At 47.9% G+C, this 18,677-nt stretch overlaps 2 protein-coding genes across 2 annotated transcripts in view; one reads left to right on the top strand and one right to left on the bottom strand.

The window, feature by feature from the left end:
• The window catches only part of LOC141094226 (uncharacterized), a 754,752-nt gene that overhangs the window by 191,135 nt on the left and 544,940 nt on the right, over positions 1 to 18,677 (bottom strand). The gene's annotated exons all lie outside the window — the stretch shown is intronic.
• Positions 1 to 18,677, top strand: part of LOC141094316 (oocyte zinc finger protein XlCOF8.4-like) — a 45,462-nt gene that overhangs the window by 5,238 nt on the left and 21,547 nt on the right. The window contains exons 2-6 of the mRNA XM_073580155.1: positions 2,187 to 2,328; positions 8,698 to 8,877; positions 8,961 to 9,084; positions 9,168 to 9,265; positions 9,464 to 9,554. Of these exons, the coding sequence (XP_073436256.1) occupies positions 2,251 to 2,328; positions 8,698 to 8,877; positions 8,961 to 9,084; positions 9,168 to 9,265; positions 9,464 to 9,554 (571 nt within the window). The 5' untranslated portion in view covers positions 2,187 to 2,250. The remainder of the gene's footprint in view (positions 1 to 2,186; positions 2,329 to 8,697; positions 8,878 to 8,960; positions 9,085 to 9,167; positions 9,266 to 9,463; positions 9,555 to 18,677) is intronic.

The following is an 18,677-nucleotide window of genomic DNA, read 5'->3' as shown; positions in this document are numbered from 1 at the left end:
TTCCACAGGTCCCTATTAAAACCTGTGGGGACAGTTAGAGAAGATCCCTCATCCGTGGCTCCACCAGTGTTGGTAGAGGGTCAACTCGAGTACGAGGTAGGGCGCATCATTGATTCGCGGTGGGTGCGCCGGAGACTTCAGTACCTTATCCATTGGAAGGGATATTCCGTTGAGGCTCGATCGTGGGTTCTGGCCAGTTCGGTGCACGCTGATCGACTGGTGCGGGCTTTTCATGCCAGGTACCCTGAGAAACCTGGGGTCCGTTGGCCCCCCATTAAGAGGGGGGTACTGTCATGGTTAGGACATGGTTAATGTCCTGTTCTGACAGGGTTAACATTGCCGGCCTCTCTTTGGATCTGGGAGGGGTATTTATGCTCACTCCATACTGGCATTCTCTGTCAGTTATACTGCTATTCTGGTGTGTCTGACCCCTGGTGTGTGTGTACTCTGCATTGTTTGTTTGCTTCCCTTGTATGACCCGGCCTGTTCCTTCACTCTGTACTCCGTATCTCGTTTTTGGTACCATTGTCTTTTCTGGTTCTGACCTCCTGGCTTGGCTATCGTTACTCTGTTACAGTTTACCCCTATTGTACCGTCTAATACCTGTTCTGGTTTTCTGATCTATTGCTACGTCCTGACTATTCTTTCTGTCTAATCCCTTTGGTACTGTCCTGCTATCTCGTGCTTTGACCCGGCTTGATCTGGTATCTGTCTGTCTATGCTCCTTGGTAACATTGTCCTGTAGTTACCCTTCTAGGAGTTTCCCTGCAGCTCCTAGCTCTGTGGAGCTTGGGCCACGCCCCCAGCAGCCACGTGGTTCAGGTCCTGGAGCATGCATTGTCACCACTGCTGCTCGCTCCGCAGGTATCTTTGTGCACAGTCTTTGTACTCAGGACACGCGCCCTGGCTCAGTGAGCAAGTGCAGTGCGGTGTTCCTGACAACTATATTTTCTGGGGACTGCTGGTATCATACACCCCAGTGGGGCTCCCACCATCCAGGCTTGTTGGTAATCAACCAGTATTCATTGGGGTGTTCTATGGTGCAGGCCAACTTTTTTTGTGATCCCAACTGAAATGAGAAAGTTACTTGATGTCTATGTTAAGCACACAGATGCTGTATGTGGTTCGTGGGCCCACTGTGCCAGGCTTATCTATGAGAGCGTAGCGCTACACCAGGTGTTCACTGAAGCTCCTGATGGTGGACTAAGACTTGGCTGCAGGTGGCCACCAGGTACCCCTCCTAGGCAGTCCACCGTACTGCTGCTGCTGACCCAAGGGGTCAGGTACGCAGACATGGAGAGGACTGGTGCTGCTTTCAGACTACTAAGTTCGGGATCCTCTATACAACAGTTACTAACACAGACAAAGGCCGGGGTCACACTTGCGAGCACTCGGGACTCTGCGGCTGCATAGAAATACATACAGCCGCACATTCCCTTCCCGAGTGCCGGCGGCAGTACCGGGTATTGATGCAAGTTTCTCGCATCACACTCGCAAGTGTGATCCCAGCCTAATTCGGAGTCTGAATGTGTGATATCGGAGTCCCCATATACCTGGACTTCTACAATCAAAGGTCTCGGACACTGATTCAGGGACTGGCCGCTCACAGGATGTGGACAAGTTTCACGCACTGGCCTCACTAGAACCAAGGACAAGGTTCATGACTGTCCGCAAAATGAACAGGGACTACAGGTTCAGTACTTTAGCCACATCAGTACCAGGGGACCTCAGTTTCACTCAGAGACCCCCTCACTTACTAATAATTCACTGTAGTGCTTGACATCACCCTATTGGGGAGGGTGCCTTTTAAACAAGATTCCTCCCAGCTATTGGTTGGGATCCATCTTGCAAGTGTAATTTTAAACTAAATGCCTCCCAGCTGTTGTCTGGAGGCATTTTACCAAATGCAAAAGCTGCCCCTTTAAGAACACGGGAGTGCGCACTGGGAGGTGCGGTGCGCACACACAGGCCAGGAAGCGGGGAACACGCCGGGGACTATGCTGCTTGACTGGGGCGGTGAATATGCCGGCGTCCCTGCATGGAGGGAGAGGGAAAACCATGAAGAGGCGCCTGTAAAGGTGTTACAATATGAGCTCTACATTTTAGGTTATTGCTCTCTACTAGCAGTACCAACCCAGTAATTTGTTGGTTTTTTTCCATAGTATCTTGTATGATTTTACATTCAGGTTCCTGATAAAATTTATCTTTTACGTTGACATCTACAACAAAATCTGCCTTGACCCTTCTAGGATGGATATGGACAGAGACAAGATGGCGGAGAGGATGTTACAGCTCACCCTAGAGATCTTCTTCCGGCTTACTGGAGAGGTGAGAGATTCTGATGACATCAAATTACATTGTAATGCAGGTGTCTGGATGCAACGAGCAGAGATCACGAGGTGGAAACATTCAGGGGGTGATATAATGCTATTTATATACATCAGTAACTTTTTTAATCAATTAGTGTTATTAGCTGTGCAATATTACAGTAGATGGAGTAACAACAGGATTAGAATAAACAAGAACGTCTTTCACTATAACATTTGTGTCCTTTCGACAAAGGTAGTGCGCCCAGACTTGGGAGTCATCACGTGAGTTCTCACTCAAAGCTATAGCCCTAGCGGGGGTCACCGGGTTTTCCCACTAGGCCTCAAGTTTCTTCCTGGTGCAGTCTATTAAAGCACTTTAAGCCTCCCACGCACCTACCGGCACCCTACCAACCTGTACTAATCCCAGCTGATCCCGGTACGATTGATAATAACTGGAAGTGACGGCCCTGCTTACTTGCACCGTTCCTCCGCAATTGCAGGCGTGCCTCTCCTGTCGCATTTTCAACACGGGTCTCCTCAGGTTGATCATCGGCATAAGTCTCTCAGGTTCAAGGCGAAGAGGACTGGGCATCAGCTCTTGACAGGCATAGTCGAGCCTCAGAGACTTGACCAGCGCAGGGCGCAGCTTCTGTATCTGACCAGTGTAAGCCATTCTTGGGGATAGCTTCTGGGGAATCCAGACCTTGCCAAGTGGTGAACAACACCTGGGTGGTGTAGACTCCCCGAGGCCTGCAACACTGGTCACAGCGGTGTCTCTGGAGCATGTCTGTCCTCCCTCTTCCCTGGCACCAAATCTCCTCATGTATGGGTTCGCAGAGCTTTTATAGCAGGTTAGTTTTTTCTGTGGGTCACCTGATCCAGTCCAGCACACTCCCCTTGCAAACCTTCTGGCATACTTTGGTTCCACTTGATTTCAGCTGGCCAGCAGATGGCAGCCTCTCATCAATGGCACCTCCTGCAAGAGTCCTCCAGATATGTCATGGCTTCTTGTTACATTCTTCCCCCCTTTTTGCTCGCCAGTCCTTGGGCAAGTGTAATTCTTTCGAGTTAAAATTTTTCCCGCAGGTAGGCTGAGTTCGGTCAACAGGTGAACACACTCCTTGGTGTTCTGATGTATGAGGGACCAGGCAGGGGGAAATCTGGCATTAACCAGCTCAGTTCCGCTGAGCTCTTTCTGTAGAGGCATGTCTGGGGTACTTGGAGACTCAGCCACTTGAGGTCATATATTGACTCCAAGTGAGTTTTCTCTCCCACTCGAAAGCGGCAACGGCATCTCCAGTGAACTCATCAGCCCTGCAAGTTATTCTTTCTCTTCCTCTAAGACTGCGCTTTGCGTGACCTCAACCACTTCAGTTGGGAGCCCAGCCTCGTTACGGTCTCCTCCTTCAGAAGAGCAGGGTTACAGCATATTCCTGTGCAATACCTGAGGTGTTACGACGTCATCTCCCTCAGGAAAAATCTCGTAGACTGAGTTATTTGGGTGAATCTTCCTCACCACTTGGTAGGGTACAGCCTCCCAACGATGATCCAGCTTTTTCCCGGGTCGTTTGTCCTAAACCAATACACGGTGCAGTGGCTGAAGTTGTCCTCCTGACAGTGGGGATCGATTTGAATATTCCATTTCCCAAAACTTCTGCTCAACCAGGTTCTGGATTTGTCGTTTCCTTAAATGCAATACAGTTCAGCTATCGCTCGTCCCTGGAAGCAGGCCCCTTGGTTGGAATGAATTCTCTTCGGGCATCCATATATGCGAATTAAGTTTTGACAGATGACTATGGCTGCAGCTTCAGCTGTCTGATCCAGGGTGGGAGTCACCACCATGATCTTGGTCTTCACCAAGCAACACCCGTAGACATTGTATGAACTTTTGATCATCAGATAGTCGATCATCAGGACCTCTAAAAGCGCAGTGGTTCGAATAGCCTGAACAGGAGCCCTCTGTTCCAGGGTTTGTTCAGCTTACACCAGTGACATATTTGTCAAACTCCTTTGACCTTCTGCCGCAGTTGAGGCAAGTACACCAGTCATTGCAGGGCCCTAAATGTCTTCTCTAGACTGAAGTGGTCACCTTTCTCAGGAACTTCTTTAACCAGCAGTACTTTCAGCTCTTCTGGAGCCACTAGTTGCCAGGTAACATTGAAATCTCAAGGAAGTTGTATCCTTCAGCACAGCAGGCCATCTTTCAGGAAGAACCTTTCCCACTGCCTCAAGATCTGCAGAGAACTTGTGGGTGAAGCAGCCCTAGCTTCCTGATCAGGCCTTTGCACCAGAGCGACCCACTTCCTCAGCCTTGCCAGCTCTGGATCAGACTGTTGCAAGTGTATCCACTCGTCCCTTGAATGGCCAATAATTTGGATGGGTCTGGGTTCTGCTCTAGACTCCTGAGCAGTTACTACAGTCACAACGAACTGCCTAAAATCCGGGATTTCATCACTTTCAAGCTCTTCATCTATGTCTGTCTTCGGTCCGGCATGGGTGATTCGGGACAAGGCGTCTATTTGCATATTCTGTGACAAATGGGAGATCTTGTACTGGTATTTAAACATCCTTGCAACCCACCGCTGTTCTAACGCTCCCAGCTTCGCATTTTCTAGGCAGGCCAGTGGGTTGTTGTCTGTCCACACGGGTATTTCTAACCTCGACAAATACTCAGTGAATTTCTCAGTCATGGCCCATATCAGCACCAGCGACTTCAGTTTGAATGAATTGTAATTGTCCAGCTTCTTCTTTCTCTCTGTGACCTTCTGGCATACGTAATCACCAGCTCTCTTTCTTATTTTACCTGAACCAATACCGCCCTCAGTCCTTATAGGCTTCAATCAGGGTACAGCACAAAGGGCTGTGAGAAGTCAGGGTACGCCAAGATTGGGGCATCTGTCAATGCCTGAAATACTTCCCCCTTGTCATGTACCCCATTGAGTTGATTGACATTTGGCTCCCCCAGCCATGACCCACAACAACTCGTTCAGTGGTACCGCAATCTTGGCAAAGTCCCTTATGAACTTGCAGTAGTAACCGGCTAGCACTAGGAACGGTCACAGTTCTCTCAAGTCAGTAGACGTGGGCCACTTTACTACTGCAGCCACCTTCTCTGTCGTGGGGTAAACTGACTCACTAGACACGGTGTGTCTGAAGTATTCAATTTCACACTTGAATAGGTGACACTTCTGGGACTTTATTTTGAATCCTTGTCTTTGAAGCCGCTCCAGCCGGAGAAGATGCTCTTCGAACGTGGCAGAATAAATGATTATGTCATCAAGATAGATCAAAGTGGCTTCCAAGTTCAGGTCTGCCTAGCATTTTTCCATAAACCGCTGAAAGGTTCCATGTGCATTCGTCAGTCTGAAAGGCATTAGATTGAACTCGAACTGTTCCATATGGAGGACAAAGGCTGTTTTCTGGCAGTTCTTCTCAGCCACTGGGACTTGCCAATAGCCACTGGCTAAATTAAGTGAGGAAAAATATTTGGCTTTTCCTAACTCAGATAGGGACTCCTCAATTCTGGGCAAGGGATAGGAGTCCCGTACAGTACACACTTTCAGCCTCCAGTAGTCCACGCAGAAAATCATGCAGGGTACCATCCTTTTCCCGAACTAACACAATGGGGGCCGCACAGGGACTCTGGCTCTCGCGGATCACACCATTGTGCAGCATGTGGGCCAACAGTTCTTTCACCTCTTGGTACATCTGAGGTGGGATCTGCCGATACCCCTCTCGAATGGGAGCAGTGGTAACTGTAGGGATCGCATGAGGAATAGCATGGATGCACCCTAAGTCATCTTGATGCTGTGCAAACACCTCTCGATATCGCTGTAATAACTGTTAAACCTGCACAACTTATCTCGAGGAAAACTCTTTGAGGTTGGCCTCCATCTGTTCCAACAGGTGAAGTCCAGCCAGTGGTTCGCTTCGGTTTTCCTGACCATCAAGCGACAGCACTAAGGCCTATGGGTCTCTTCCCACAGGTGTCAGTCCTGTAGCATCATCTCTGGGGATATCGTCCGGCATTAATCAAATTCGAGCCACTTCTTGTTGGGGTATCAAGTGTAGAATTGCTCCACTTAAATTTTTACAACGCACCTCTACTCGTCCCTGTCGCACGGTGGCCATGGTGTTGGCTACCAATAATCCGGAGATCACTTCTTCTCCCTCTATAGGCTCAATATGTATGTCCACATCCTCTAAGGATATGTGGGCCAGTACCGGCATAGTGAGTACAATCTAACCCACTGTCTGTCAATGTGGATTCTGGTGGTATCAGTACTTCGCCGAGATACTGGGATGCAGCGGGTAACTTCTGTATTTCGCTGACTCTCCCTAGTTGCTGGAACACTTTCTTACTTGCCGGGTCATGTGTGACACGGGTCCAATTGTTTTTATCAGGGCCCTCAGCTAAAGATTGTCCCACTTCTTTTAGCACATTCATGCCCAGGGTTTCAGTGGGTCCTCCGCCTTCGGACCCCCTTGTCGACACTATTTCTTTTCGGCCCAAATCCTTCCTGCACACCCAGACAGACATCCACACTACTCCTGCTCCTGGGATAGGCAGTTGATTAGCCGCCACCAGTCGGCTGCTGTGTTCTTTTCAGGAGCACGCAACTTTGGGAAATATGCCTCAGGCATTGTGGTCAACTGAGACCCTGTGTCCAAGCAGTGAATGTGTTGCCCATTGAATTCAGCCCAGGTAATGGGTCTCTCAGAGACAATATCCTCATAATTCTCTCTTCCCCCTCTGAGGCCCGAAACCACATGGTATGCTCCACGATCGTGGGGTGCATTAGTTTAATGGGCACCCCGTCTACTCCTTTCTCGATTCGGACAGTGTCTTGAAATGTGTCCCCTTCCACCACAGGTTCAACACTCTTGCTTGCATTCCGCTGATGGACTACATACTTGGCATGATGTGGTCTTGATGGAGCGACTTTTCTGCTATAACCTCCTCTCACGTGAAGTTGAGTGATCTGCAAGAAGATTGGCAGCAAGGGTCCCCTTGATGCTGCACAGCTCACCTCGAATGTCCCAAATCTCTTGATATAAATCCTGCATCCAGTCAGAATCAGTAAGTGTTGACTCAGAGATGACCACTCCGTCACTCCGGACCGCGGCGGTGAGAACAGGGGCCTCTCTTTTCGAGACTCTAACTTAGGCCTCTACCTCAAGAAAGCCCAGACCAGGATTCCGGCATGGGTGCTCTTTTAAGATCTGCTTCAGAGAGGGATCCTTCAGTCCAGCAACGAGTTGGTCCCACATCACTTTTTCCAAGGGATCCAGTCCTTGGTGCCTGTCTTGGGTCTTCTTGGTGAGATGGGCTATGCATTAACATGCTAAGCTATGGTCTCACTTTCCCATGAACCCGCTAGAACAACCGCATGCTGAGGTGCCTTAAATCTGTGGTGTCACCATACATATCCTCCAAGATTTTTATCATGTTTTCCACAGTGTCACGATCCCTAGGTGTGTGGTACATAACCTGGCCTCCCCATTAAGCGTCAGGAGGGTTAACTCGGCCTGAATGGAATGCGTCAAGGGATGCATTCTTTTCAGCATCTTTGCCCAGTCCCACAGCGACACACTGCTCCCTGTGAACTTGGGAAGGTTGCTGACCATAGCCACTAAGTGTATATTTCCCTTGCCGGACTTGGTTCACAGACTGGTCCGCCATCTGTTTGTGAATGTTTCATCTTGCCGAATATGCCAAAATTAATGTGGGTGTCTGGATGCAACGAGCAGAGATCACGAGATGGAAACAGCCAAGGGTTGATATAATTCTATTTATATACAACAGTAACTTTTAAACAATTAGTGTTAGTAGCTATGCAACTTTACAGTAGAGGGAATACCAGGTTTGGAATAAACGAGAAAGTCTTCACTATTTAACGTTAGTGTCCTTTTCACAAACATGGTGCGCCCAGTCTTGGGATCCACCAAGTGAGTTCTCTCCCAAAGCTCTGGTTCTAGCAGGGGTCACCGGGTTTTCCCACTAGGCCGCAATAGTGAAATAGTGTTTTAAAGCCCGTTGAGCCTCTAACGCACCAACCTGCCCCCTGCCAACCTGTACTCCTAATCCCAGCTGATTCCGGTACCATTGAGGATAGCTAGAATTGACGGCCCTGCTCACTCGCACTGTTCCTCCTTAATCGCAGACGCCCTCTTCTATCACAGTCTCCGCATTGGTCTTCTCAAGGTCACTCCCCCTGTAAACCTTTCAGCATACTTTGATTCCACTTGATTTTGGCTGGGCAACAGATGGCAGCCTCTCCTCATCAATGGCACCTCCTGTAAGAGTTCTCCAGATATGTCATGGCTGGAGAGGTGAGAACTCTGAATGTCTGTAGTGAGATTTATTAATGTGTCTCTCCATAACCAGGATTACATATTAGTGAAGAAGACCTCTAATGAGCGCTGTCAGGACTCTGTGTCTGAGGGATGTGGAAGACCCCTGAGCCCAATCACGGGGCCTCCACCTCACCCCCTTATACCTGAGGACCTCAATCACCAGAAGATCCTAGAACTAACCTACAAGATGATTGAGCTGCTGACTGGAGAGGTGACACTGCTGGGAATGCTGGGACATTATACCGTAACGCTATGAAGGGATCGGGGGGATGACGGTATCATTGTATGTGTCAGGTTCCTATAAGGTGTCAGGATGTTGCCGTCTATTTCTCCATGGAGGAGTGGGAGTATTTAGAAGGACACAAAGATCTGTACAGTGATGCCATGATGGAGGTTCCCCAGTCCCTCACATCACCGGGTAATAGACAGGATTAAATACACACGGCCTATAATTATCTGTATGTAAAGAATGAATTCAGTCCCTGTATGTGCTTCCTCCAGATCTATCCAGTAAGAGGACAACACCAGAGAGATGTCCCCGTCCTCCTCTTCCACAGGACTGTAACCAAGAAGATCCCAATGTTCCTCAGGATCATCAGGTAGATGGAGAGAAGGTGCCATGAGATCTCCCCTATGATGTGTAGACGGCTGAGAAGGTCTTGTGCTCAGTATTGTTTTATCCACCAGTATTATATGTTTTATACTTGTGTAATGAGAGTGGTGGAGATGGCAGGATTAGAGCTGATCATAGATGGGACATCTCCATCTGTCTGTGACTTTTACAATATTTGTTTCAGGGTGAAGATCTGACCCATATTAATACTACAGAGACATATGTGAGGGGTGATGAGCGGTGTAAAGAGGAGATTCCTACATATGACTACCCAGGTGAGTAGTGACCACTAAATGCAGAGCAGTCACAGATTCTACTAAAATTATATGTTGAATTTCTAGCGGCCGTACCGGTCCTGGAAGGACAGTCAAGTGAGAAGCCAAACCGTTTTGAGGTCAACAATAAATATGTAGGCCGATCAGGAAAGGATTTAGAAGTAGGGTCCGGTAATCTAATCAAAACCGGGTAACAACTTAGCTCTGGTAATAACAGATTGGCTAATTTGACTCTTACACAATGAACTAAGTGACGCTGTGAATTTAGTGCAGCATCTCCACCAGCGCAGCCATGGACTATATTGTGAAGGCTGGTTAGAAAAGTGACAGTGCAGGAGCATGCCAGTACAAGAGCATTACAGAGTAGTCATGGTGAGACGTGACATGGCAGCATATGAAGTTCTATGTACAAAGGTGTTTCTCTATACCTTCTGTACACAATTGATTATTGATACCCTACTTTACGTGATGTGTTTGTTGGATGAGCTCACTTGGGAAGAATAAACACGTATCTTGATGCAGAAAAGAGCAAACTCTTTTTTGTAAATGACCATACTAGTGAGAATAAAGTTCATTTTCTCTCCTCTGTGTCATGATCACGTGTGTCGGGTCGCAGATGATGCCGCAAGGCGAACCCATAACACACGTGACCCTGGATACACCGCCTCCAGTGGGGCGAATTTAAATAATAGTACGTGCAGGTGGATACGCCGCCTCCACCTGGCGAATTTAGGTATTACACGTTAACATATACATTTCTGGAAACACCGCCTCCAGTACGGCGAATTTAAATAATAAGGGGGGAACCTGGGAAACTTTAACAATGGTGGGCCCTGCGATAGGGAATGGGGAAATGGAGACCTCCTGCACTCCCCTGAGCCAGTGTCCCTACATTCCTCACATTCCCTAAACAGGCTCCGCACCTGTCGCCGCACGCGTACCTTAACGCCCTTGCTCGCCCTGAGCCTAAACCCTCACTAGGGAATAGGTCGGTGCGGAGACTAATCCCACCACTGCACTAACAACACACATGAGGAAAGAGACAATACAGGGGAAACACCACTTATCTTTGCTCTGTTGCGTGCGCTCCTAGCAACAGAGCCCACCACCTGTGTGCATCTTCTCCTCCACCCTGATCCATCACATAACTGGATCCATCACCATCGTGCAGCCTGGGAGCAGAGTCCATCACCACTTGCAGCAGTCCAGTACACAGAGTCCCAAGATGAGTCCAGCCTCTGCCAAGAATCCAAGCATGCTCGAGTCCAGTTCTCAGCAACCAAGTAGAGCATGCTGAGTGCAACTCTCTTCCTAGTCGCCACTCCTCTAAGCCATGCCCGCACTTCCCGCCGACACCATAAACTGCGACTCCACCAAGCCATGCCAGTCCTTCCTGCAGACACCATTAGCTGGCACTCATTCTCTCTGGCTGACTGCGCAGGACTCCTATCCCGCTCCATCCTTCCACCAGGCTCTCCAACAACTCAGCAAGAAATATCACCAGCAGTGAGTGAACACCCTGAGCACACCTTTATAGGGAGTCACACCTGATTCCTAATTAAGTGCAACCTAACCTAAACCTAAGGTGCGATACCGCTAACCACCACCGGGGACAGTCAAAACACCTTTGAACTCAACCAAAGTAAAAAAAAGTTCACTTTGTGCTTTTAATACCACCAGATCCAACACTGGATCATGACAGTACCCCCTCCTTAATGAGGGGCCTCTGGACCCTCAAGACCACCCCTCATTAGGGAAACACCTACAGCGGGGACGCCCAGACCCTGAGTTCACCCCACCATTCCTTGACACTTCAGGTTTAAGACAAACACCACTGATATTGGCAATATATGTTCCTTTTGGAGGCACCACTCATCTCCACAGCGCCGACCTGGGGAACGAGTTAATGTATGTGTAGGTTTGCTCAGAGCTGATCAGACTCCACAACAGATTTCCACAAGATGTTTTTTGGTGGCAACCATACATGCTCGTCCACACACAGGTCCGGACCTGAACGTTTATTGCACACATACATTTGTCATTTTTTTTGGTGACCTCACTCTGGACTTGACTGAAGCGTCCCCCTGTGTCACCACACTCACACCCCCACTATTCACCAAGGGACACCACCCTCCAACCCTTTCCATGAGGACTGCGCCTCTTAGGGTTGGTTAATGGCGAGGGTAGAGATTTGTCCCTACTCCCCCGCAGCACACCTGCTGCACACACCAGGAGGAGAAGGGGACCGGGAAATGGAGGAAATATACTCTCGCTGGTCGCCTCCACACGACCAGGAGGGCGGCTTCTTCGATGGTATGAAGATTTGGCGTAAAACCCCGCGGACTCACACCAGTCAGCTCACCACAGGGGCGTACCCCCTCACCTCGGGGAATACCAGGCAGCTCCGTGGGGCACCATTCCTCCCACCTGCCTGGGTGCGCCCGCCTGCATGAACCAGTCCTGCTCCCCAGCAGCGACTCTAGGGGGTTTTAGTACCATAGCCGCAGGAATATGGAGGAAAATATATATCTCGCTGGTCGCCTCCACACGACCAGGAGGGGCGGCATCGAAGATTTGGCATGAGCCCCGCGGACTATTCACCAATCTGCTCACTACAGGGACGTACCCCTTCACCTCGGGGAATGCCAGGCAGCTCCGTGGGGCACCATTCCTCCCACCTGCCTGGGTGCGTCCCCTGTAAGAGCAAGTCCCGCTCCCCAGCAGCGACTACACACCTAGTCTGCTCACCACAGGGATGTACCCCTTCACCTCGGGGAATACCAGGCAGCTCCGTGGGGCACCATTCCTCCCACCCGCCTGGGTACCTCCCCGTGCAAGAGCAAGTCCCGCTCCCCATCAGCGACTCTAGGGGCTTTTGCCAGACCACAGCCGCCATTTTTGTTTCTCTGGTTATCTGAGCAGAGGCCCCAGACCCTGATAACTGCTGCTGCAGTGGCTTAAACAGACCTTGCCGCTCCCCACTGCACCTCAGTGAGGCCCGGCAGCAATTACCACAGGTCTCCACATGGCCAAGGCTCACCAGAAAAAAAAAGTAAGGGCTGGTGATAATGTCATGATCACGTGTGTCGGGTCGCAGATGATGCCGCAAGGCGAACCCATAACACACGTGACCCTGGATACACCGCCTCCAGTGGGGCGAATTTAAATAATAGTACGTGCAGGTGGATACGCCGCCTCCACCTGGCGAATTTAGGTATTACACGTTAACATATACATTTCTGGAAACACCGCCTCCAGTACGGCGAATTTAAATAATAAGGGGGGAACCTGGGAAACTTTAACAATGGTGGGCCCTGCGATAGGGAATGGGGAAATGGAGACCTCCTGCACTCCCCTGAGCCAGTGTCCCTACACTCCTCACATTCCCTAAACAGGCTCCGCACCTGTCGCCGCACGCGTACCTTAACGCCCTTGCTCGCCCTGAGCCTAAACCCTCACTAGGGAATAGGTCGGTGTGGAGACTAATCCCACCACTGCACTAACAACACACATGAGGAAAGAGACAATACAGGGGAAACACCACTTATCTTTGCTCTGTTGCGTGCGCTCCTAGCAACAGAGCCCACCACCTGTGTGCATCTTCTCCTCCACCCTGATCCATCACATAACTGGATCCATCACCATCGTGCAGCCTGGGAGCAGAGTCCATCACCACTTGCAGCAGTCCAGTACACAGAGTCCCAAGATGAGTCCAGCCTCTGCCAAGAATCCAAGCATGCTCGAGTCCAGTTCTCAGCAACCAAGTAGAGCATGCTGAGTGCAACTCTCTTCCTAGTCGCCACTCCTCTAAGCCATGCCCGCACTTCCCGCCGACACCATAAACTGCGACTCCACCAAGCCATGCCAGTCCTTCCTGCAGACACCATTAGCTGGCACTCATTCTCTCTGGCTGACTGCGCAGGACTCCTATCCCGCTCCATCCTTCCACCAGGCTCTCCAACAACTCAGCAAGAAATATCACCAGCAGTGAGTGAACACCCTGAGCACACCTTTATAGGGAGTCACACCTGATTCCTAATTAAGTGCAACCTAACCTAAACCTAAGGTGCGATACCGCTAACCACCACCGGGGACAGTCAAAACACCTTTGAACTCAACCAAAGTAAAAAAAGTTCACTTTGTGCTTTTAATACCGCCAGATCCAACACTGGATCATGACACTCTGCATTCGGCTGTGTGCGATCACCAGGCAACGTAATAGCACTGTTAACCTGCAGATTGACCTCATATCTGCAGGTTAACAATGTTATTTCTGGTGACAGGATCCCTATAACATAGCACAAAAATGTAGCAATAAAAATGCTCACAACTCGGGCGTAGAACGGGTTCAATAGCTAGTCCTGATATATGGTGCCACATCCTGGTATATGCTCACCCATCCTTGTATATGTCCCTCTAGCCTGTTGTATGCTCCTCAATTCTGGTATATGTCCGCAAGTCTGATATATGCTCCCGCAGCCCGATATACAGCTCGGGCAAAAATTAAGAAACCACTGCACAGTTTAACAAAGGAAAGTATAAAAATCCCTGCTGTGGTGTTCACAATCATCTTGCAATAGGACAAGCTGGATGGCAAAGCAAGTGCTAAAAATATCCCAAAAGTAATAGGAGTGAAAAAATAACTTTTAACCATGCCAAAGGAGTTGAAAAGAAACGACTTGAGTGAGGAAAGAAGGACTCAATTCTGTTTTTACTGTCAGAGATACAGTGAGCATCATGTTGCCTTCATCCTTAAAATTTCTAAGACAGGAATCCATTATAACAAGGTCAAGCAGCAGACATTGGGGGCAACAAAGCTACAGACTGGCAGAGGCCAAAAACGACTCTCCACTGACCGGAATGACCGTCATCTTATTCGAATGTCACTCAGCAACCGCGTGATGACATCAAGTGACCTACAAAAGGAATGGCAAATGGCAGCTGGGGTGAAGTGCACGGCAAGAACAGTTTGTAACAGGCTCTTAGAGGCAGGGCTCAAGTCATGTAAAGCTAGAAAAAAGTCATTCATCAATGAGAAGCAAAGGAGAGCCAGGCTGAAGTTTGCCAAAGACCATAAGGATTGGACCATAGAGGACTGGAGTAAGGTAATCTTCTCTGATGAGTCTAATTTTCAGCTTTGCCCAACACCTGGTCATCTAATGGTTAGATGGAGACCTGGAGAGGTGTACAAGCCACAGTGTCTTGCACCCACTGTGAAATTTGGTGGAGGATCGGTGTTGATCTGGTGATGCTTCAGCAAGGCTGGAATTGGGCAGGTTAATCTTTGTGAAGGACGTATGAATCAAGCCACATCCAAGGTTATCCTGGAAAAACAGTTGATTCCTTCTGCTCAGGCAATGTTCCCCCAACTCTGAGGACAATGCGCCATGCCACACAGCTAGGTCAATCAATGTGTGGATGAAGGACCACCACATCAAATCCCTGTCATGGCCAGCCCAATCTCTAGACCTGAACCCCATTGAAAACCTCTGCAATGTAATCAAGAGGATGATGGATAGTCACAATCCATAAAATAAAGAAGAACCGCTTAAATTTTTGTGCCAGGAGTGGCATAAGGTCACCCAAAAGCAGTGTGAAAGACTGGTGGAAAGAATGCCAAGACGCATGAAAGCTGTGATTAACAATCATGGTTATTCCACAAAATATTGATTTGTGAACTCTTCCTGAGTTAAAACATTAGTATTGTTGTTTCTAAATGATTATGAACTTGTCTTCTTAGCATTATTTGAGGTCTGCAAGCACTGCATTTTTTTTGTTTTTGACCATTTCTCATTTTCTGAAAATAAATACAAAATTTAGGGCATGGAAATTCGGAGGCATGGTGTCAGTAGTTTATAGACTAAAAGAGCAATTTACACTTAACTCAAATATACCTATAAAGAGAAAAATCAGACAAACTGAAAATTTTGCAGTGGTCTCTTAATTTTTGCCAGAGCTACATACTCCCCCAGCCTGGTCTGTGCTCCCCCAACCTTGTGTGTTCTCCTCCAGCCTGGTATATGTCCTCCAGCCTGGTATATGTTACCCCAGCATGTTATATGTTCCTGCAGCCTGTTAGATGATCCCCCAGCTTGGTATATGTTCCCCCAGCCTGGTGTATGTTCCACCCAACCGGGTATATGCTCCTCCAGCCTGATATTTGCTCCCCTAGTCTGGTATATGCTCCCCCCCCCCATCCTGCATGCTCTGCTGTTGTTCTATACATGCAAACAGGGCTGCCACTAAGAATTTCGGGGCCCCATACTGGCAAAATTTTCGGAGCCCCCTTGAGACTCTGCTCAGGCTCCACCCCCCAGCCCCACCTTCCCCTCTCAAACTGTCCACAGCCCCACCGCTCTCTCTTGGAAAAACTCCACTTCTCACCAATCACATATTAACAGTTCATCACCAGATCACACATATAGCCAGGAGTTTTTGTTTTGGCCAAAAGATTTTTTTTAAGCCGCCATCACAACACTGTATAAGAAAAAAATAAAAAGCGAGACGCAATGAGTGTACCTGTATTAAAATTGATTTCCCTAACTAAACGAACAGGGTGCTCACCTTAGAGGGTTGTGCCACCCTTGCACAACCACGGTGTGAACGTTAGTAGTGGGTGGGGAGCGTGTCCTCTCACCCCAGGAGGGCACTGCACGTGGCTGTCGGCAACCTCCGCTCTAATGTTCGGTCCATCTCTCACCGGCTTCCAGATGTATCTTGTAGCCGGCCACAGCCGTAAATGCGATACCAAAGGTCCTGGAGCTTCTCAGCGTCGCCGAAAAAACCGCAGGCCCTCCCGCAAGCAACTGCCCTCCAAGCTGCTCCTGCCGCTAGTCCTCAAGGAGAGGAAAATAAGTGAAAAGCTGCAGCAAAGCGGTCTATAGGAGCGCTAAAGGAGAGGCAGAAACCATAAAAAAAGGTTTTAAAAATCAGCTTTATTTCTTCCTCCAATACCCACAACGCGTTTCTGCGGTCACAGCCGTCTTCCTCAGGTGGAATGAAGGAAGCATCCATTGTTACAGCCTTTAAAGGTAGCCCCAATTAAAACAACCCACAATCCTATGCAACTTCCCCTTAATGTTACGCGTTAACCCTTACATACCCAACAAAACATGAGAAAAAAAAAAACAAAAAAAAACTTGGTCACAATTCATTATACATATTACAACATTCAACCTTATCAATATTTCATAAAATGATGCCCTTTCTTACTCTCTTAAAAAAAAAAAAAACCCTTTCCACAAAAACTTTTTAAAAAAGTTCCATTTTTTTTTTTTTTTTTCCTTTTCTCCTTCCTTCTCCTCTAAAAAAAAAAAAAAAAAACCCTTTCCACAAAAACTTTTTTAAAAAGTTCCATTTTTTTTTTTTTTTTTCCTTTTCTCCTTCCTTCTCCTCTAAAAAAAAAAAAAAAAAAAAGGGAAATCAATCATAGTCGCTGAATTCTTAGCCCTACCTGGATACTTTTTCTATAGTGAGGTTCAGTCCCTCTGGATATAATGTGCCCAACTTGAACATCCAGTAACTTTCTCTTCTAAGGTTACTCACCCTCTCTTCACCAAGCTCTTTGATATGGTCAGTCTTATCTTTCCTGGATTCTCATTGTGACTCCCTGCAAAATGTTGGGACACACTGTGTAATTGGTGACCCGAGCGGATGTTCTGTCTGTGCTTGTTCAATCTTGCATGCGCTGTTTGGATGGTCCTTCCCACATATTGGAGCTCACAAGGGAATTCCAATAAATAGATGATATATGTGGACTGACAAGTAACCCTGTGCTTGATCTGGAATGTCTCATTGGTGGTGCCAGAACAGCAACTCCTTGCACCATCCTGAATCACTCCACAACACAAGCACTTGGGCACTTTGCATGCAAAACAGCCCCAGCTGCCATTATCATTTTCATATGACGTTTTATACTTCCGCGCAATGTTACTTGGTGCTAACAAATTTTTTAGACTTCTATTTTTTCTATAAATAATACTTGGTTTGCCGGGAATCATTGGGGCCAAAAGAGGATCTCCTTGTAAGATGAACCAATGTTTCTCCAACAATTTACGCACAACTGATCTAGAATGACAGAAGGTGATATCAAACTCCATTTATTCCTCTCCATATTAACCCCAGGTGTCCTGTTTTTCTCCTCCATCTTTTTTATACATATATCTTGTGTAAAATTGCACGTCCTCTTATAAGCATCTTTCAAAAGATTTTTTTTGGGTATCCTTTCTCCACAAACTTTTTTCTGAGGATTCTGGATTCAGTTTGGAAATCCTGGTCAAAAGTGCAATTTTTCCTTATTCTCCAATATTGGCCATAGGGCACATTCTTCACCCACCCGGGGAGGTGCCCACTGTCAAACCTCAGGTAACTGTTGACATCAACAGGTTTGAAATGTGTTGCAGTGGGCACCATCCCCAGGCTGTCAAGCCGCACCCATAAGTCCAAATACTGGATAGAATCAGTGGAAATGGTAGCCGTAAAGGTCAATCCCCAATCATTCATATATGAACACAACACATTTCAAACTGGTTGATGTCAACACTGATTTCACTGACCACTTCTCTACCTGCTGCTATATTTTAGGCATATGCCTTCTTGAGATACGTGCAAGTGGTGTTTATTATATGATTATTGTAGTCTTTATGACACTTTATATATACCAATACAATGCACTTTACTAATTCCTCTGAAGACATATATTCCATTTTTTTCATGTTTTACAACTAGAGATCCTTTACTGTTATTTGCATCAGTAATTTCAGTCTTGCACATATACTGGCCTTTATACATTTGATCTCCTTGCTGGTCTCACTGGCTGTACATTCATATGCTGCTATATCTGATATGGTTACTCCGTTATGTTAGGAGTCAGATTTCTGTCTCTCCTTTGCTGAAATCTAGATCCTCACATCCTGCAGTCTCCTGCTCTGCATCTGCTGTAGAGGAGACTGCAGAGGAGATTGCCTTGCATCAACTCTCTCCGGAGGCTAAGTCCTCTACCCCTGCATCTGAGCATGCTCATGGGACGAACTCCCATTGGAGTTCGGGAGTCAGGTGTCCAGGTCCTGTGTTGGATCCTATTGGCTCCTCTTGGAGACCTGGAGATTTCCGGAAGGTCCCGTT

Source organism: Dendrobates tinctorius, unplaced genomic scaffold, assembly GCF_039654945.1.
Source record: "Dendrobates tinctorius isolate UK_male_01 unplaced genomic scaffold, ASM3965494v1 ptg000063l, whole genome shotgun sequence".
In the NCBI taxonomy this organism is placed as follows: Eukaryota; Metazoa; Chordata; class Amphibia; order Anura; family Dendrobatidae; genus Dendrobates; species Dendrobates tinctorius.
Note: the sequence above shows the minus strand (reverse complement) of the source record. Positions and strands in the feature narration are given on the sequence as shown.